This window comes from Cyprinodon tularosa, unplaced genomic scaffold (genome assembly GCF_016077235.1).
Source record: "Cyprinodon tularosa strain WSP-4 unplaced genomic scaffold, ASM1607723v1 ctg345, whole genome shotgun sequence".
Taxonomy (NCBI): Eukaryota; Metazoa; Chordata; class Actinopteri; order Cyprinodontiformes; family Cyprinodontidae; genus Cyprinodon; species Cyprinodon tularosa.
The window spans coordinates 126817-143610 of NW_024039058.1; the positions used below are offsets into that span (position 1 = coordinate 126817).

Here is a 16794-nt window from a genome sequence, read left to right on the forward strand (position 1 = left end):
TTAAACTAATTATATTTAAATGATAAGGCTCATGATATGATTCATTGATTGAAAACATACTTAAGGATGAGCTGCTGAAAGCTTTTAATATTTCCACCAATATTTATAGACATCAAATACGCCATGTTATATTTCTGTATTTTTTTTTACAAACATGCTTAAAAACTAATTGAAACTGCTTGGTTTCCTTGGAAACAATGCATATTTTAAGGTGTATATTCCTCTGTTAAAATGGCAGGTAGGTGTGATGTCCAAAACATGATTATAATGTGTCTTTCAAAATGTTTTCCACCTCTAAGGAGATTTACTGTCTGCTGTACATTTTAACGAACAGCAATTATCCTCCAAGGGGATGAAAATGTCCCCAAAAAAATTAAAGAAGTTTGCAAAAAGCTGTTTGCTGGGCTTGGATAAATGTAAGCGGTCCTGTCTAATGCACCGTTGAAGACCGTTAAATTCCATTTAAGTATCCAAATTCCATTGGTGGGACTTAAACTGTGTGTTAGATTTTCACTTTGTATACATAGTTCAATTACTTCAATTAAATTATTAGGGCATTTATGTCCATTGTTCTCTCAGATCAAGTTGGACACTCTGGCTTAACTGTTTCCAACATTTTACATTTAATAGGCTCCTGTCTTTCAACGCTACTCTATTCTCAAAACATATAAAGGATCTAGAAGTTTACACATGAAAAACAGGCAGTAAAATATAATTATTACTTTCCACTTTGTACCATAGTGTATTCAAAATGTTGCCACAGGTGTGACTCTCCTAACTGATACAGTGTAGCAATGAAATTGTCTCAATCCTTGTGGACCTCTCTGTGGACTATGACTTCATTGAGGTCAGCTTGACTTTATTTCAGGTAATTAGCTTCTATATAACAGTCCGAATACTATCTATGCTCTGGAAAAGACTTGGTTCCAGAGAATCTGTTAAATTAGCATAATTTTGGAGAAAATACAGCAATTAATGTAAGCTATACTTTATGTCTGTGCTGTCCAGTATTTCCTCTTCATCCTTGGTTTAAATGTATGCAGCAAGCAGCCTCTCTTGTTGTTACATCAATCAGCTGCTGCACTCTTGGCTTTGACGATTTGGCCTCCAGACAACAACCAGCAAATCCTATTAAGCATTCTGCTACACCACAAAGTACCCTTCCCCTGTCCTTCAGCTGAGTATCATAACATAGTCTTTAAATAAGTCTTGCACACACTGATTTACAGGTGGTTTTTCATAAATGTATAAAACATTCAAACATAGTTGACTCGCTGACTCATCTATGAGTCAATATCACATTTTCATTTAGTAAGGTCTAGAACAGACCTCAGCTCAACCTTTTTATTTGCATAACTGATACAAGAACTGTACATGAAATCTTTCCCTGTGCAAGGTATTAAAGTGGGTTTCAACATGCTATTCAATTCAGTTTTGTTGTTTTTATGAGATCAACAAACGTTGAAGTAATTTCTCCTGTTGCTTGGAATAAAAATATGTCTAAGATATTTTCGACCATGTTGTTTTGCTATTTGATTGCCAGTTTGACCCTCATCTATGACAGCAACATTGAGCTGGACAAGTCACACATTGCACTGTGTGAAAACAGCTTACAGGGCAAAGCAAAATGACTGATTGGCCAGCCTTTCAGAAGAAAAGAGGATTAGTGAAGCCACTTTAAGTCTGCGCATGGGTGCACCCTTTTTGGACTGAGGGTGTGTGTGTGCGTGTGCTTCCAGGCACATCTACTGTAGGCATATGCGGATAGTAAGGTAAGGTGAGGGAAGCAAGGAGAGCCTCCGTTGCTTTAAAAGAACTCTTTATCCCAGGTGACTCAAGGGCCAGAGGAAAAAAATCCCCCTCAGGATGTTTGGATAAATGCCAGAATGCTAAGAAGGATAAGTGAGGCTCAGCTCTAAGAAATTAAATGTTATTTGAAAGAAAACTGTCACCTGGGAACTGCATCTCCTCATCATCACTCTGAATCGGATACTAACATGAGCACACTCTCAATGACTACAATAGGTATGTAGTGCTCTCTTTTTTTGCACACTTTTCTGTTCAAAAGAGGACTGGATTACAGAGTTAAAGCTCCCAAGGGAAGATTCGAGTAGCTTGTTTAGACAACCACTTCACAAGGGGAAAGTTACTTTAGTACCTGTACATGATTTCTCCAGAATATCAGTATGCTGAGTCTATTTTAGTGTCTTTTTGAAGCTTGTTTTCTATTTTTATTTTGCCCAAACTCTAGAGAAAAGGAGGCTGTGTTTGTCAGGCTCTCATGCCACAAACAAGTATTAAAATTTAATGAGTCCCGTCTGTGTTATCTGGTTACCAATATCAAGTTACATTAGTGGGTAGATTCATAGGCATACAAATTCCTAAAACACAAATGAATCCAGGATGGTTTATTAATATATACATGTTGAAGCTGGACACATAGTCCTTAACATGCAAGCATTTTTGATACATCATTTATATATACATAAAATACATGTAGGGAAGCATAATTTGAAAACTCATTTTAAATTGTATATTAAAGCTGCTCTAAACAGTTTTAGCCAGCAGAGGTCACTGAAGAGGACTGTCTTTAAAACCTCTCAGGAATTCACCTTTTTCAATGCAGGTTTAAATGATTCAGGAAGCTTAATTTTCTCTTAACTATATACTGGTTTAGATTCTGATTTCAGTGTTAGTCTAGGTGTTTAAATCACATTAGACCCTTGTGCTTACAGTTGGATCTCTGATATTGGGTAATTTGCCATCAGCAGCTGCTCTGACTTTACTTGATTATTATCACCTGGCCCTTATCCTACTAATCACCTCATCAGCAGATGAAAGTAAAGTACCAATACCTTTGGTGCAATTACCTTTAAATTGACCTTGCCAGTACATTGGTCATCCTTGTGTTTGTTCCTCTCATTCCTTTATTGTAACTGTAAGTTTTGAATTGTTGGCTTTTTTTTTCCTTTTCTTCCAAGACTTTAAGTGGAAGACAAAACTCTGCAGTTAAGTCATTTTCTTCCCACCATCATGACAAGTATTTCTAGGATCTAGAGGTCAGACAGCTATCAGGCAAGGGTTTGGCTAGTGAAATTGACTTAATGGTTTATTTAATGACAGTTAAACCATGATTAAGCAACAGGAATTGATGACTCTAACATAGTCCCAGGTGCCCTTAGAAACGTCTTTCCTTTTGTTTTTACTCGCATTGTGAAGATTTTTCACAGTATATTTTATATAAAATTGGATGGAATAAGTGATAAATGTGTAAATGTAAATCAAGTATGAAGTTTGGCACTTTTAAGGATCTTATCTTAAAAATCATAGTCAAAAACTTGACTAGATGCATTTAAAAACACTAATAATATTGAAAATATTTTTTTTGTGGGAGAGGTGAAAATTATTTAGATGTATGCATTTTTTTTCTTTGAAACCATTTTTTCCATTTCTTTCCTTCCAATATCCATTTGAAATATAAATCAAATAGCAATGTACTTAAGCTATTTTATACCACCTAATTCCGCTTTGTAGTCTTTATCGTGAATCTGGAAACCAAAATTAAGTTTCATACACAGAAATAATTGTGTTTTTTGTGTTTGTTTTGTTTTTGCATTTTTTAAGACATTTTCAGCACTATTTTTTGCCCTTTTTTGGGCCAGTTGCCTCATGACCACTGATTTAGCAACAACAAAATACTAATCTACCCCCTGCTCATGTAGGCAGTCAATTATACAACCACATTGCCTGGAAGTAAACTTCAGGTGGTAGATTACAGAAAATTGCCTAAAGTTTGGTGAAAAAGTACAAAAGGCCAAATGGGATGACATGATCAGTACTCTGAAATGGCTGAGGTTGGAATCCAGTGCTTTGAATCATTCTTATGTTTTTGTTTTAGTATTTCAAGCTTTCTTTTTCCTTATTGTAGAGTTAATGTTGATCTACAGTATCTCCTCAAACCTGTTCCCTTTAGTGCAATGGTTCCCCACCCATGGTTCTCAGGCCACTATTCTGAAACTATTTGATGCATCCCATTTTGAACATGCCTGAATCAAATGAATGGCTGGTTGCCCTGCCTCTGCTGGGCTAAATGAGGGGATTGAGCCTTTAAATTTAGGTAGGTAGGACAGATGATCACTACTTTGCGCTCCCCATTGATCACATAACTCAGCCTCCCAGCTTTATGTCGGTACCATATTTGTTCTTTCTCGTCACCACAACAAATAGCATGAAGCATTCTGATATATATCTGCTTGTTTAGTGACCATGGATGATAACTGCTTTTCAAGGTGCATTGTTGGAAATTTTGAGTCCACTACTTTTTTATCCACTAAATGTTCGGACACTCATCTAAAATGCCGTAATCACTATATAGGGATCAGGGTGGACGTTCGGAAACAGCCATCGATGTCTCTCTTTCAGCACACCAGATTGAAATTGGGGATCCTCCTCTGCAATCAAGTGCTGCAGAACCCTTTTAAGCACCCATTCTTTTCTGGTTTGATGAAAAAAGTAAACAGCTAAAACACGCAGGAGGAACAGGGTCGGGAAACACTGCTTTAGTGGCTTAGTTTAGTGTCTCCCTCTCTACTGTCTTTCATCAGTCAGTTGACTCACCTGTTTCCCACTCGGTAATCCCCCTCTTCATTGTTTAAACTAATTGATTTTATGCGTTTTGTTTTCATCACAGTTTATCTTATCCATTTTTTTGTGCACTTTCAGTTTGTTAGTCGAGTCTTATTTTCTTATTTGGGGTCAGGATTTTGTTTGCATCTATCCTGTCTGTCTTCAGCTTCCACTTTTCAACAGAATATCATAGCTAAATTTAAAAAAAACAAAGTTTTGGCTATTTTTACACATGGTAAACAATGTTAACTGCTAAGCAATTTCAAAAACCTCAAACCAGCACAAATCTTAACAAGCTTTTCTCATTCCTATAATCCACATCTAGGAAATTGCAAAGTATTTACACCTCATAACATTTGTTAATAATTGACCAAAATAGCACAATATCATAAAGTACAATGAAAACAACGCGAATCCAAATCGCAGAAGTTTGGCATTGATTCATATGTATTCCATTTACAGTTTACTTTGCCATTTGCTACCAAGCATAGAAAAAACAGAAAATGTCTGGAGAAAGACAATGTTTTCAGATAAGATCAACATTTCCTTTGCAAGCCTATGAGCAAACTGTGCACATAGACTAGATCGCTCAGTGAAACATGATTGTAGCAGCATCATGCTACATGTATGTTTTCCTTTAGATGGGACAACAGTGCTAAACTATTTTTTAATAAGATGCCTTTTAAAGGCACAGGATTTTACATTGTGAGATAGGGAGTGAAATAAGACATCATGGCTGTGCTCTGCTGTTATCTACTCATAGAGCTTTTATAAAGTATTTTCAAACTTGTAACTGTAATTTGCAAAAATGTTAATGGCCTGTGTATACCTTTTGCAAGCTTTGTAAATGAAACCAAAGGACTACATGTGGTAAGTTGACACAGGTCAAACTGAGACTTTCCTATTTATTTATGTTCCCATGTAATTTTTATGTCAAACTCTATATTTACTATAATCTAAGTATGTCTGGTTAATTTATTCATTCTGAAAGCAGCATAGTGAAAGAGTTCAGGATTCGCTGTTTGGTTTTTACAACAGCTGAACCTACATGTGTGTTACAGCATTTAGGTCAAATGCCATAAAATACAAATATTTCATTAATTATCTTTAAAACGTGGTGTAATTTAATAGTTTGACTGAAATGTTTTTCTAATGCTTTCTCTTCTTTCTGTTTGGATGGGTTTACTTTATTTTTTATGAGTGAATAACAGTGCCGTGTAAACATGTGGGTGTTCTACTCATACCTACGCATGCACACATGCCGGCAAAGATTGTCCATGCATAGGCTGCTTATCCACCCTCACAGTATAGAAAATTACAAAGAGTTTCTTCTTGGTAAGAGGAAAAATGAAGTGGGATGCTGGGAGATCATTAGAGTTCCATCATTTATCACTGAAGACAGATGAGAAAATGCATCACTGCCTACACATGCTCATTCAATTTGAGTGGGGTAAAGAGAAGAAAAAATGTGAAACAGAAAAAAAAAGTCATGTCTGCATAGGAAGGTCAAAGAGATTGGAGGTGGGATGAAAATAGAACTGATTTTATATATATGCACACCAATGGAGATGGCATGAAATAAAAACCTAAGGGAGGCAATTAAGCTTGTATCGATTTATAATAGCTTCTGTTGCAGCTATAACCTATTCTCTTTTATCAATTTTTTTAAAAGCTCAGTTATTCAATTACTGAAGAATTGTTATCTTTTTGGCTACATGTAGAAACTGGTTGGTAGAGCTGAACAACAACCATGAACCAAACAAGACAAAAAAATGTTTTTAGGGTCTGATTTTGGTCCTAATATGCAATCACTTTTAGAAAAATAAAATACAGCATGGAATTGTAAGAGCTCAAATTGGATTCAAATGAGTTATACTGTCACATGCTCTTACTTTGAAGCTTCCTGTCCAGGTGCTCGGGGCTGTGAGTTTGCTCCAATGAGGACACATCTGCCCTCACAGACAACACAGCAAATGAGCACTTGCTGTCACATCACCACACTTCCTGTTGACGTAGAGGACAGCCGACAGGTTTTAATATCCTTGACGCTGCATCTGCTTTCTGGTTGCGCATTTTCCAACAACATTAACCCAAAGTATGCTGCAAGTTTGATTTGCAGGATGTGACCTGATGACTGTTCACAGGTGTCTGGGAAAGGGTTGTTCTCTTGAAGATTGGGTGGGGAGTTGGGTTGCTGCTTCTCTAATTTAAAATATCATTTGTAGAGCTCTATTGGATATTCCAAGCTATAAAGCTTTATAAAAGAGATGAGATTAGGAATCCATTGACTTATCTACTTTCAAAGAGTGAAACCTGAATACCTCAGAGTTCTGCCAACATTCAATCTCACATTAAGAAAGGCTATATCACACTGATTGTGAATGCAGACTAGAAAAAGCCAGATTCTCCAACCTATGAGTCATCTGCAGACCTTTGCAGATGTCTTATCTGTGTTTCTGAATATTTCATGATGGCAAACACCTCTAAAATTAGATATGTGAGATTACGGAATAATGACGCCTGATGAATTATATTTCCTTCAAGGTAATCTCTAATGTGAAGTCACACTGCTATGATCACCATTAATCTCTGCTCAGGAGCAATAGATTCTTGATCCAAAATTTATTTTGAAGATGAGAAATTAATATTTTGTGAAGATTAGAGCTTTCTTTGTTTATTTCTTCTCTCAGCCTAGACATATTTGATAGTCGCCTTTAAGTACATATTTTCCTTCAATGATGTCTTAGGATCACTTGCAATGTGGATCATGCGCAGTCGGTCTCAATGCGTTTGGAGAACCTGCGTTAAGATGACTACACTTCTACAGAAAGGAACGGAAATTGTTAGGGGGGATTTCAAGGTAAAACACACTTGATCAAAAAAATAACACATATCGTGAATAGATTTAAAAAGCTTTCGAATAATTGCCTTTAACTCTTGAGATACAACATATGTAGCTGTTTAAAAAATAGGATTGGTTGTGTTATAAAGAATAAGCTAAACCATGATGACAAAAAATAACGTATTTACAGTTAAACATTATATTGATATATAAATGAATGCAATATAAAAAATGTCAATGAACAGCAAATATTTTCTATAAATATAAAAGTTATATTTTACTTGTTTTCAAAAACATACATTTTCACACTTTTGTACCAATTGTAGTTCATTTCTTTACATAACTAAATGTAAAAGCTCATATCTAAATAAAATATTTTTACATATTGGATAAATGTTACATGATACAGCATGAAATAATAAAATTTAAATGATCTATTTTAGTTTTTTTAAAACAAAATTAAATATTTACATGGTTCTTGGATTATATGCATTTAGGAAAAGTAATAGCTTATTTTAACAAAAACACATAGGTAAGTACAATCATTAGAAATTTATTTTGTAACATTGGACCGGAAATCTGGTTCAGTAGTTGTGAGCGCTAGTAAAACGAAGACCCTTCACCGAAAACTGTGGCAACTGGGGATGGAAGCTGAAGATATGCGATGCACAGAAAAATGGGAAATGGAAATGGAGCCCTTCCACGGGACAAGGAAATAACAGAAGACATCTAAATAATCCGTCATGCTTTGATACTCCAAATGATTGTCATTTTTGGAGATAAATAGTATCTAAAAACGGGTCTTGGGTTGATCTGAGAACTGGGGGGGAGCGGGAGGGGTCGATCATGGGGAACGAAGCGAGCCTGGAAGGAGGCGAAGGGCCGCTATCTGGTCTACCTGAAGGGCTGGCACCTGACGGGAAGGGCGGCTTCGTCCGGGTCTCCGACGGTTCTCCGGTCAACCTGAGCGAGGATGAGAAGAGGCAGCTGGCGGCGGCGATGTCAAGGGCGCAGGGCAGGCAACCTGGAGCTCCAGCAGCTGCACGAAGGCAGGGGTTTTAAACGACATCTTTTTATTCACCTCACATATTAAACAAGCGTTTATGAATGGAAGGTGGGAGTGAATATGCGGTTATTAGAATATATGGGATGAGGAAGTGCGGAGTCCAAATTTAAATCCTACACACAAGAAACCCTAATTTATTCCAGGAGTTCATTATGTTGAATAATCAACGGGATTCTATTAGAATGCGTTTTTACTGTTAAATACCAAAATTGGCTTTAGATATGCAAAATTGAAGGTTTAAACGCGTTTTATTTATTGTTCTGTAAATTAAAACACCACCTCCGATTTGATCGGCAATTCTGTATGAAATCAGAGAGACACACCTCCAGTATGAGAAATGGTCGAAATGCCTGCTGGGTAAGGAATTCGGTCGTGCCCATTGCTCTTTTAAAAATCTTCTTTTCCTTCTACTGTTTTCTACATCATCTTAACCCCAAACCATCACATTATTTAATAGTTAAAATATAAATGGAGAAATGGAGAAATTATATTTGTTTTCATTATGCAGTCATGCAGTTAGAAGATCTCCTTAGGTGTCGGATAAGTGATGCGCCTTCGTGCTAATTGGCTCCAACTGGGGGAAAATTGTTATTTATAACCGAGCTAGAGATGGGGGAGTGGGGGCATCGATATTATTATGACTATAAATAGAACAGAGGCGTTAATGTTCTCTCATATTGTCCTTCCCCCTCCGCGTTTTGCGTATTAAAAGCTGCGCTCGAGCTCCTGCGGTCTTGACGCTGTCCATGGTGCTGAAAACATTCACTGCGGCGTTATTTGCAAATTGGCAACGTTTGTCGTCAGAGCCGACCCAAAATATTATGAAGCCCAAAGCAAGCCCACCACAGCGAACGTGGGCGCTTGTAAATAGCATGTGCATGACTCCTTTCAGATTATTTTTTACTATCATTTTAGATTTTATTAATTCTGTCTTCTGCAAACTCTGTCCTAAAGTGAGGTTTTGAACACCCATAATGCTACATTGATAGGCATCCATGAAAAAAAGGGCTTTTACTTTAGGTAATAGTGGCTGAGACTGCAACTTGATGTCCACTTAATGCACCGTGCCAATCCTTTCAGTTAAACCCTGCATTTAAGGAAATGATTAACATTCCCAAAAATGAGCTCCAATGAGCTCATTAATCTGGTGACATCAAATTATGCATTAGTCAATTGATTTGTACATATAACTACTAACACTGACCAAGATTTTTAGAGGTTTTCAAACAGTGTTTATTTTAATTTATGTTGGTAGCAAGAAAGAAACATTCTTATAAAAGAAACATTTTACCATAAACTATACACTAAATATTAAAAGTATATTGCAATCAGAAACTAATCACAGAAGGAAGATTAAGAGTAGCACTTACTGATTGGCTGCTGACATTTACAGTAAGATAGCACTCATGCCCACACTGAAAATAATTGGATACTATTCATTGCAACATTTAACTTTACTGCCTGAGATTTTTATTTGATTACATCCAGGGACCTTTACTATAACAGAAACAAATGTGTGTGCATGTTCTAGACATGCACCATCATGCTTTAATCAAGGGCAGCCAGTCAGTCCATTAATGCAATGATGCATTTCTCTAAGCATCCAGTTGGCATTTGCTTTATTCTTTGTGCAGATTGTGTGTACATACTGTACCCTCTCATTCTGACTTGACATGCAAGGTATCGCTGGCTGTTTCTTGCTTTGGTCAACATTTTACACTGTCATTCGTCAGTATCCTTTTTTTTGTCAGCTTAAACCTCAAGGCTAGGATCTATAATTTTTTTTGCTTTATGTTTTCAATGATGTGTTGATGTAGCCTTTAAAAAATACTGTTATGGCTGGATCGTTGTATTATAATTAAAACTAGGTAATATTTAGGGCAATGTAGTGTACAAATATATTACTCAAAATGTGAAGGTAAATGAATGCATTAACTTTGCCTATAGCTATATTATACCACTTAAATTGGTGGGTTAAATGCAGAGAAGTAATTTCCCTCTGGGATTATTAGAGTATGTAAAAAAAAAAAAAAAAAAAAAAAATTAAATGCATTCCTGTTGCATCAAATTGTTATTTTTATTATGATGTGAAGGAAAAAATGTACATACCTGAAATGTGCATGTATATTCAGCCTCCATGGATAGTACTGTGTAGGCTCCTATTTTGCTATTAGAGCCACAATTTTTGGATAAATCTCTAACAACTTCTAATCTCTGGAGATTAAAGGTCTTGCTGATTCTTTTTTGTAAAGTAGCACAACCTCAATGTAATTGGCTTGAAAGATTCTGTGAAAATCAAATCTCATGTCTCATCAAAGATTTTCAGTAAGTTTTAGGTCAAAACTATACCACTGTAGCCTGCTGTGTGATTATTGGGTGTGTTCTCCTGGAAGGTGAACATGTGATTTAAGTTATTTGCAGCTTAAATGGACTTTTCAAAAGGAATACCCTGTAGTTAGCTCCCCTCATCATTTCATTGATACTGAATAGTTTCATTGTCTCTGCTGATGAAAAATCAAGCCCTCAGTATGATGGCCATCACCATGTTTTAAGGCACAGACAGTGTGTTAGAAGTGATTTACAATGTTAGTTTCTGGGCCAAAATTTTGTTCTCTCTCAAGGATCTGCTTGCAGCACTTTTTTGGACACGTTTTCTGTGTCTCCTGTGTGTCTTATAGCAAACTGGAAGCACAACTTAGGGTGTGCTTTTACAGATGAAATTCAATATTTTGTAAGACTGTCCTGTCAAATTATCTCTTATAGGTAGTACATCCCTGTAGCTTCTCCAGAGATATCAAAGGCCTTTTTGGTGTTTCCCTGAATAAGTCTCACCTTGCTCAGTCTGTCAGTCTAGGTGGATGTCTACGTCTCTTTTGGTCATAGTTGCACCATCCTCTTTTAAGGTAATGAATTGAAAAGTGCTGATTGAGATTAATACAACTATCAATAATCTTTATTGTCATCATAAGGCGATAGTCATTGTCATATTGTTATCATCCTCCCTCCTCCCTGTAGTGGCTCTCTTAATTGCCAAATCTGAGACCCATATTTGAAGCATTGACCCCAAAGCCAATACCATTTCATACTGTCAATAGCACAGCTGAGGTTTAAGGCTCAGCCAGCCTTACATAGCATGACATCCTTGCATAGACGTTAAGGCCCCCACATACTTATGAGAAGAAATGTCAAAATCACAAGGAGAGCATTGTTTGCCATTTTTGCTTCATCTCCATAGTTATCTGGTTGGTTCTTAGCTAATGAAGCTGACCCCGTTGGTCCAGTCTTTGAAATCCAGCTCTATCAGCCGTGTAAATGTATCAATCTGGCTGACCAGGCTAGGTCGCTGTAGTTGTAATCGCTATTGGTAGATTTTTCATGTGTTATGTTGGTTGTTGTTATTGAACTTGTGGGACAACAGTGGTGTTGGATTTAGGCATTCACCCTACCAGTGGTTTGAACACCAGGTCTGTCCATCTCAGAATGCTGGTGAATATTCTAAGTCATCCAGGTCATAGTCAACCCAAAACTGTAAAAAGAAAAAAAAACCTGAACTTTGTTTTCCAAGTTTGAAGACGTTTTGCTTCCAATCCAAAAAGCTTTTTCAAATCAAAATGTCTGAAATAGCGTTGTGTTCCAAGCTTCATAGAGTAGCCCAACAAAGCCTTGTTTTGGCTTAGAAAACATGCAAATTTAACCGGAGGAACAGGTTCACTTTTTAGAGTTCTGTTTGGGTCCTGCTGTAGATCAATCTGTCTTTTAGTCTGTATCCTGGGCTTTAGTATAGGCCAACCTTTACTCGCTACCCATCATTTCTAAGTTGGAAAAACCACCATTCTCTTTGCAAGTACAATATTGGTACAGAAGTGGATATAGGTTTTGTTTTCCTACAGATCAGCCTTTATTTCTACTGAAAGCGGTTTTGCAAGGTTGAGGAAACCTCCAAATGTAAATATCTGTAAAAATTGGTCTGGTTCTGCAGATCAAAATTACTAAGGTTTAATGGTTTGCTTCTTCAAAATACTAAATACACTAATCATATCTTACCTGGATCTCACTCTGTTTAAATGAAATACAAGATATGTTAGGTGTGGTTATTTTAATCATTGGCCTAATTTTTGAGATGTGACTTAATGTCATCATCCAGCACAAACTGCCATGACTTGAACATTCTTGTTTCCTTTAAAAACGTTTAAAAGTTAGAAAGCGATAAGTTCAATTTTGTGCTGTAGTTACATGCATATGGATCAGAATTACCCATAGACCTGTTTTACTTACAGTTCGTGTTGTATGTTAATTTTGTTGTTTTATGTTTGTCCTGTTTTTTGCTTTTTTTTTAAGACACTTACTGAGACTCTTTTTTTTCCTTTTTCAGACCTTCAGAATCTGATGCTCAGCAACACGTAGGAGCCTTAAGGGGCCCATCAGGTTTAAGTAAAAGTCGAACTGTAGATGCCTTCAACCAGGGTCCTCCTGGCAAACCCAAACCGGGCCGCAGCCCTTCTTCACTGAGCCTCTTTGAATCCAGATTCCGGCAGGAGCCAAAAGGCCAAGAGACAAAATCATCCGGCATGTTTGGCTCCAGCTTCCTCAGTGGGGCAAATCCCCTCAGTGCTATGACGTCCTCCATCTCGTCCATGGGGGACTCTGTCAACATTCCCAAGTTTGGACTGTTTGGGGATGAGGAGGAGGGTGAAGCATCGGCCAAAGCAGAGAACAAGCAGGGAGGGAAGCCAGCAGGGAAGGGCCCCCAGCAGGGCCCAGGACCAAAGGCACCACAGCAGGGTGTACCCCCAAAACAGCCAGGTCAAGTCCCTCCTGGGCAGGGGCCAAAGCCAGGCCAAGGCCCTCCTGGGCAGGGGCCAAAGCCAGGCCAGGGTCCTCCTGGGCAGGGGCCAAAGCTAGGCCAGGGTCCTCCTGGGCAGGGGCCAAAGCCAGGCCAAGGCCCTCCTGGGCAGGGGCCAAAGCCAGGCCAGGGTCCTCCTGGGCAGGGGCCAAAGCCAGGCCAGGGTCCTCCTGGGCAGGGGCCAAAGCCAGGTCAGGGCCTCCCTAGTCAAGGACCTGGACAAGGGACACCTAATCAAGGACCCAAGGCAATTTCTTCAGGGCAAGGACCACCTAATCAGGGTCCAAAATCCAGTCAAGGTCCTCCTGGCCAAGGACCAAGACCTGCAGGTCAGACGCAACAGGTACCCAGACCAGATCATAGTGGACCTGGCCAGACCAGAGGTGGTCCACCACAACAAGGACCTGGAAAGCCTGTGTCAAAACCGCAAGGACAGCAAGGCCCCATGCCAGCCAAGGATACTGGGCCCCCCAGTCAACAGATAGCTGGAAAGCCTGCAAGTGGACTCTGCCTGCTGTGTAAAACGACCCAGCTCAACACTGGATCTAAGGAGCCACCCAATTACAATACCTGCACTGAGTGCAAGAACCAGGTCTGCAGCCTGTGTGGCTTCAGCCCGCCAGACTCAGGGGTAAGACGCTGACTGCCTTCCTTTCATTTGCTGTTGTCTTTTTTTTGTTATGTTTTGTTTTACCTGTTTCTTAAAAATATACTTTTTTAAATTGTTGTTTAAAAAAAAAAGAGCTGAAGTTAGTTTTGTTACACTTATAGTAGTTTTCCTGTGCTTAACTGGCTTCATATAATATCAATACAATAATTCATTCTGAATTACACACTGGAGCTGACAATGCTGTGCTTGCAGAAATGGAATTTACTCTGCTGCTTCCCTGGAAAAACTAGACTATTTAAATCTTCAGTTGTGTACTGTTGTCATTTTGCCAGACAGCAAAAATAGAACTCAAATAAAAGGAACAAAATTCAACCTTTCGATGCAAGCATTATCATAATCATCATAAATTATACTGTATAGTCTAACCGAATTGTAAAGGTAACGGTTAAAAAGTGAAAAAAACAAAAAGAATGTCAGGAGATCAAAATCAGATATATATATATATATATATTTATTTATTTTTTTACTTGTTCTGATCGATGTTTAAACATTGACAAATAAAATTTTCATCACAATGTTTATTATAATTAGGCCATAAAATGTGTGTTTGTATAACATTTTTTTGTAATTTTCTAAAAGAAATAAAGATATACATGCCCTACTTTATGCTGGGCATGCTTTTTATATCTATACTTTGTGTTTTAATTGAAATTTAAAACTTCAGTTTTGTATCCAGTCTCATATATTCTTTTTTTAGGTTGTTGTTATAAAAGGATAAAAAATAAATTGTCGATTTTGAAAGGCCTGACTGGTGCATATCTAATAAATGTTAGATATAAAACATTAGAAATAGATAATTTAAATAACACACTGATTGATGCTTATTTTCATACCACAATAGAATTCAAGGCTAGCCTGTTCCCAACATATTGGGCTTTCCTAACTGTGGCATTGGGCATGTTGCTAATAAGAGCAACATGCATGATCTGAGAAACAGAGAGACCATATGGACTTAGGGAATACTGACCAAGGTGACTCATATCATGGCCACAGGAAGGAAATGTGCCAGCAATTGGTGAATTTCACTCAACAAAACTTAAGAGATGGATCTCTCTCTCTCTCTCTCTCTCTTTTTCTATTGATCTCTCTCTCTCTCTCTATATATATATATATATATGTATATATATATTTTTTTTCTTTTTTCTCTTAGACCTGCTTTTGTTTTTTAAAAATCAAATTAGTTATAAAGTTAAATTTTTAATTTTGTGTGTATCACGTGACTACAATAGGAAGAAAAAGCAAAAACTATCATTGAATGCCTAAAAAAAAATGTTTTTTGTAGCTGTTACGTCCCCTGGCTGAGTCTAGGGGGTGTAAGGGACCAGCATAAATGTAGACAGTGAATGAAGAGGTCAAAAGGGCATTTAAAGGTTTTATTCTGCCTTTTCTTGTGAATAAATTATGGTAAAAGCTTCAGCGAGAGCCAAGGCCAAAATAACAAACAAAACAACCCTAAAGAAAAAAGAAAAGTGGACTTACCTAACTCAATATGAAACCAAAATATACAAACCTACAAAATAACTTACCTAACCACCACATAAACAGGATAAAACTGGGGTTAAACAAATAGGCAGCTCTCCCCTACAAAAACATCCAAACAGGTCTACTTAACAGCCCATCAGCTTCTACAAGGATCACAGAGGTGTATGGCAGACAAATGGCTCAGAGGCCCTGAAGTACTGCTTCACAGGCCTTAAATAGTCTTCAGGTGATCTTGATTGGACAGACTCAGGAAGCAGCAGCCAGTCTTAAAGGTGGAGCCTAAAACAGAGCAAAGTGTTAATTGGATGCAAAAACAAAGACATCCAACTTGGGGATGTAACAGAAGCTCAATGTGATGAAACTCTTATGAGCATTTTTTCTTTTTTATTATGTTTTTTTTTTTCTAAGTTGACCTTAAGTTACGCTGGACATGAAAGTAACGTCCATGGCAGAAAGTAAAGAAAACGAGATATGCAAATAGTTTGTTTCTTTTCCATGGCTGTATAAATGTAGGTGGGTCAAGATTAGACACATCAGAATTAATTACTTTTACCTTGTGTAGATCAACATTGTAGTATTGTTAGAGTTTGTTTATATTAAGGGATGATAAACACAGCAACGCACTAATGGGCAATATAAATATGACTGCTAACAGACATGGAAGAGGTCTTTTCTAAATGACTTTGCATTGTCTTTGTACTGAATTGTGCTATACAAATAAATTTGCCTTGCCTTGCCTTGCCTTTCTAGATAGGGTTTCAATTGTTAACAGCTGGTCTGTTGTAGAAACCAAGGAGATGGTCAAACCCTACAAACAAAAGTCTTTGCCACTCTTTGTTTTTGTGTTTTTTCTTTTTTTTGGAGTGTGTGTTTGTTATGGTTAAATCATAAACAATAAAAAAAAATGGACTTATTAGCTCTAAGTAATTTTCCTTCTTTTTTAAAGAAATTGTAATAATAGTAGTAATAATTTTAAAAATATTATCCAACATGGTTTCAAACACTGCTCCCATAAGTGAATTGCATTTATAAAGCCCCTTTTTAATGTTTCAAAGTCGTTCACACAGTTAAGACAAAAAAATTTAAAGGGTAGATAAAATGGATGAAAAGCTTTAATATTCAATAAATCAATAAAAAAGGTAATAGTTATAAAACCCAAACCTCAATGTGGGAATTTAGAGGTTTTCAGCTTATTTCCAAACCCTGTAGGAGTTTAAGCAGGGTATGAAGAAGGGCATTCCTACTATGTAACCTAGTGCAAAAGT

The 16794-nt window shown here is 37.3% G+C and overlaps 1 protein-coding gene across 1 annotated transcript in view; it reads left to right on the plus strand.

Moving 5' to 3' along the window:
* Nucleotides 1–8073: 8073 nt before the first annotated feature.
* The window catches only part of pcloa (piccolo presynaptic cytomatrix protein a), a 74188-nt gene continuing 65467 nt past the window's right edge, over nt 8074–16794 (plus strand). The window contains exons 1-2 of the mRNA XM_038294786.1: nt 8074–8517; nt 12907–14008. Coding sequence (XP_038150714.1) covers nt 8315–8517; nt 12907–14008 — 1305 coding nt within the window. The 5' untranslated portion in view covers nt 8074–8314. The remainder of the gene's footprint in view (nt 8518–12906; nt 14009–16794) is intronic.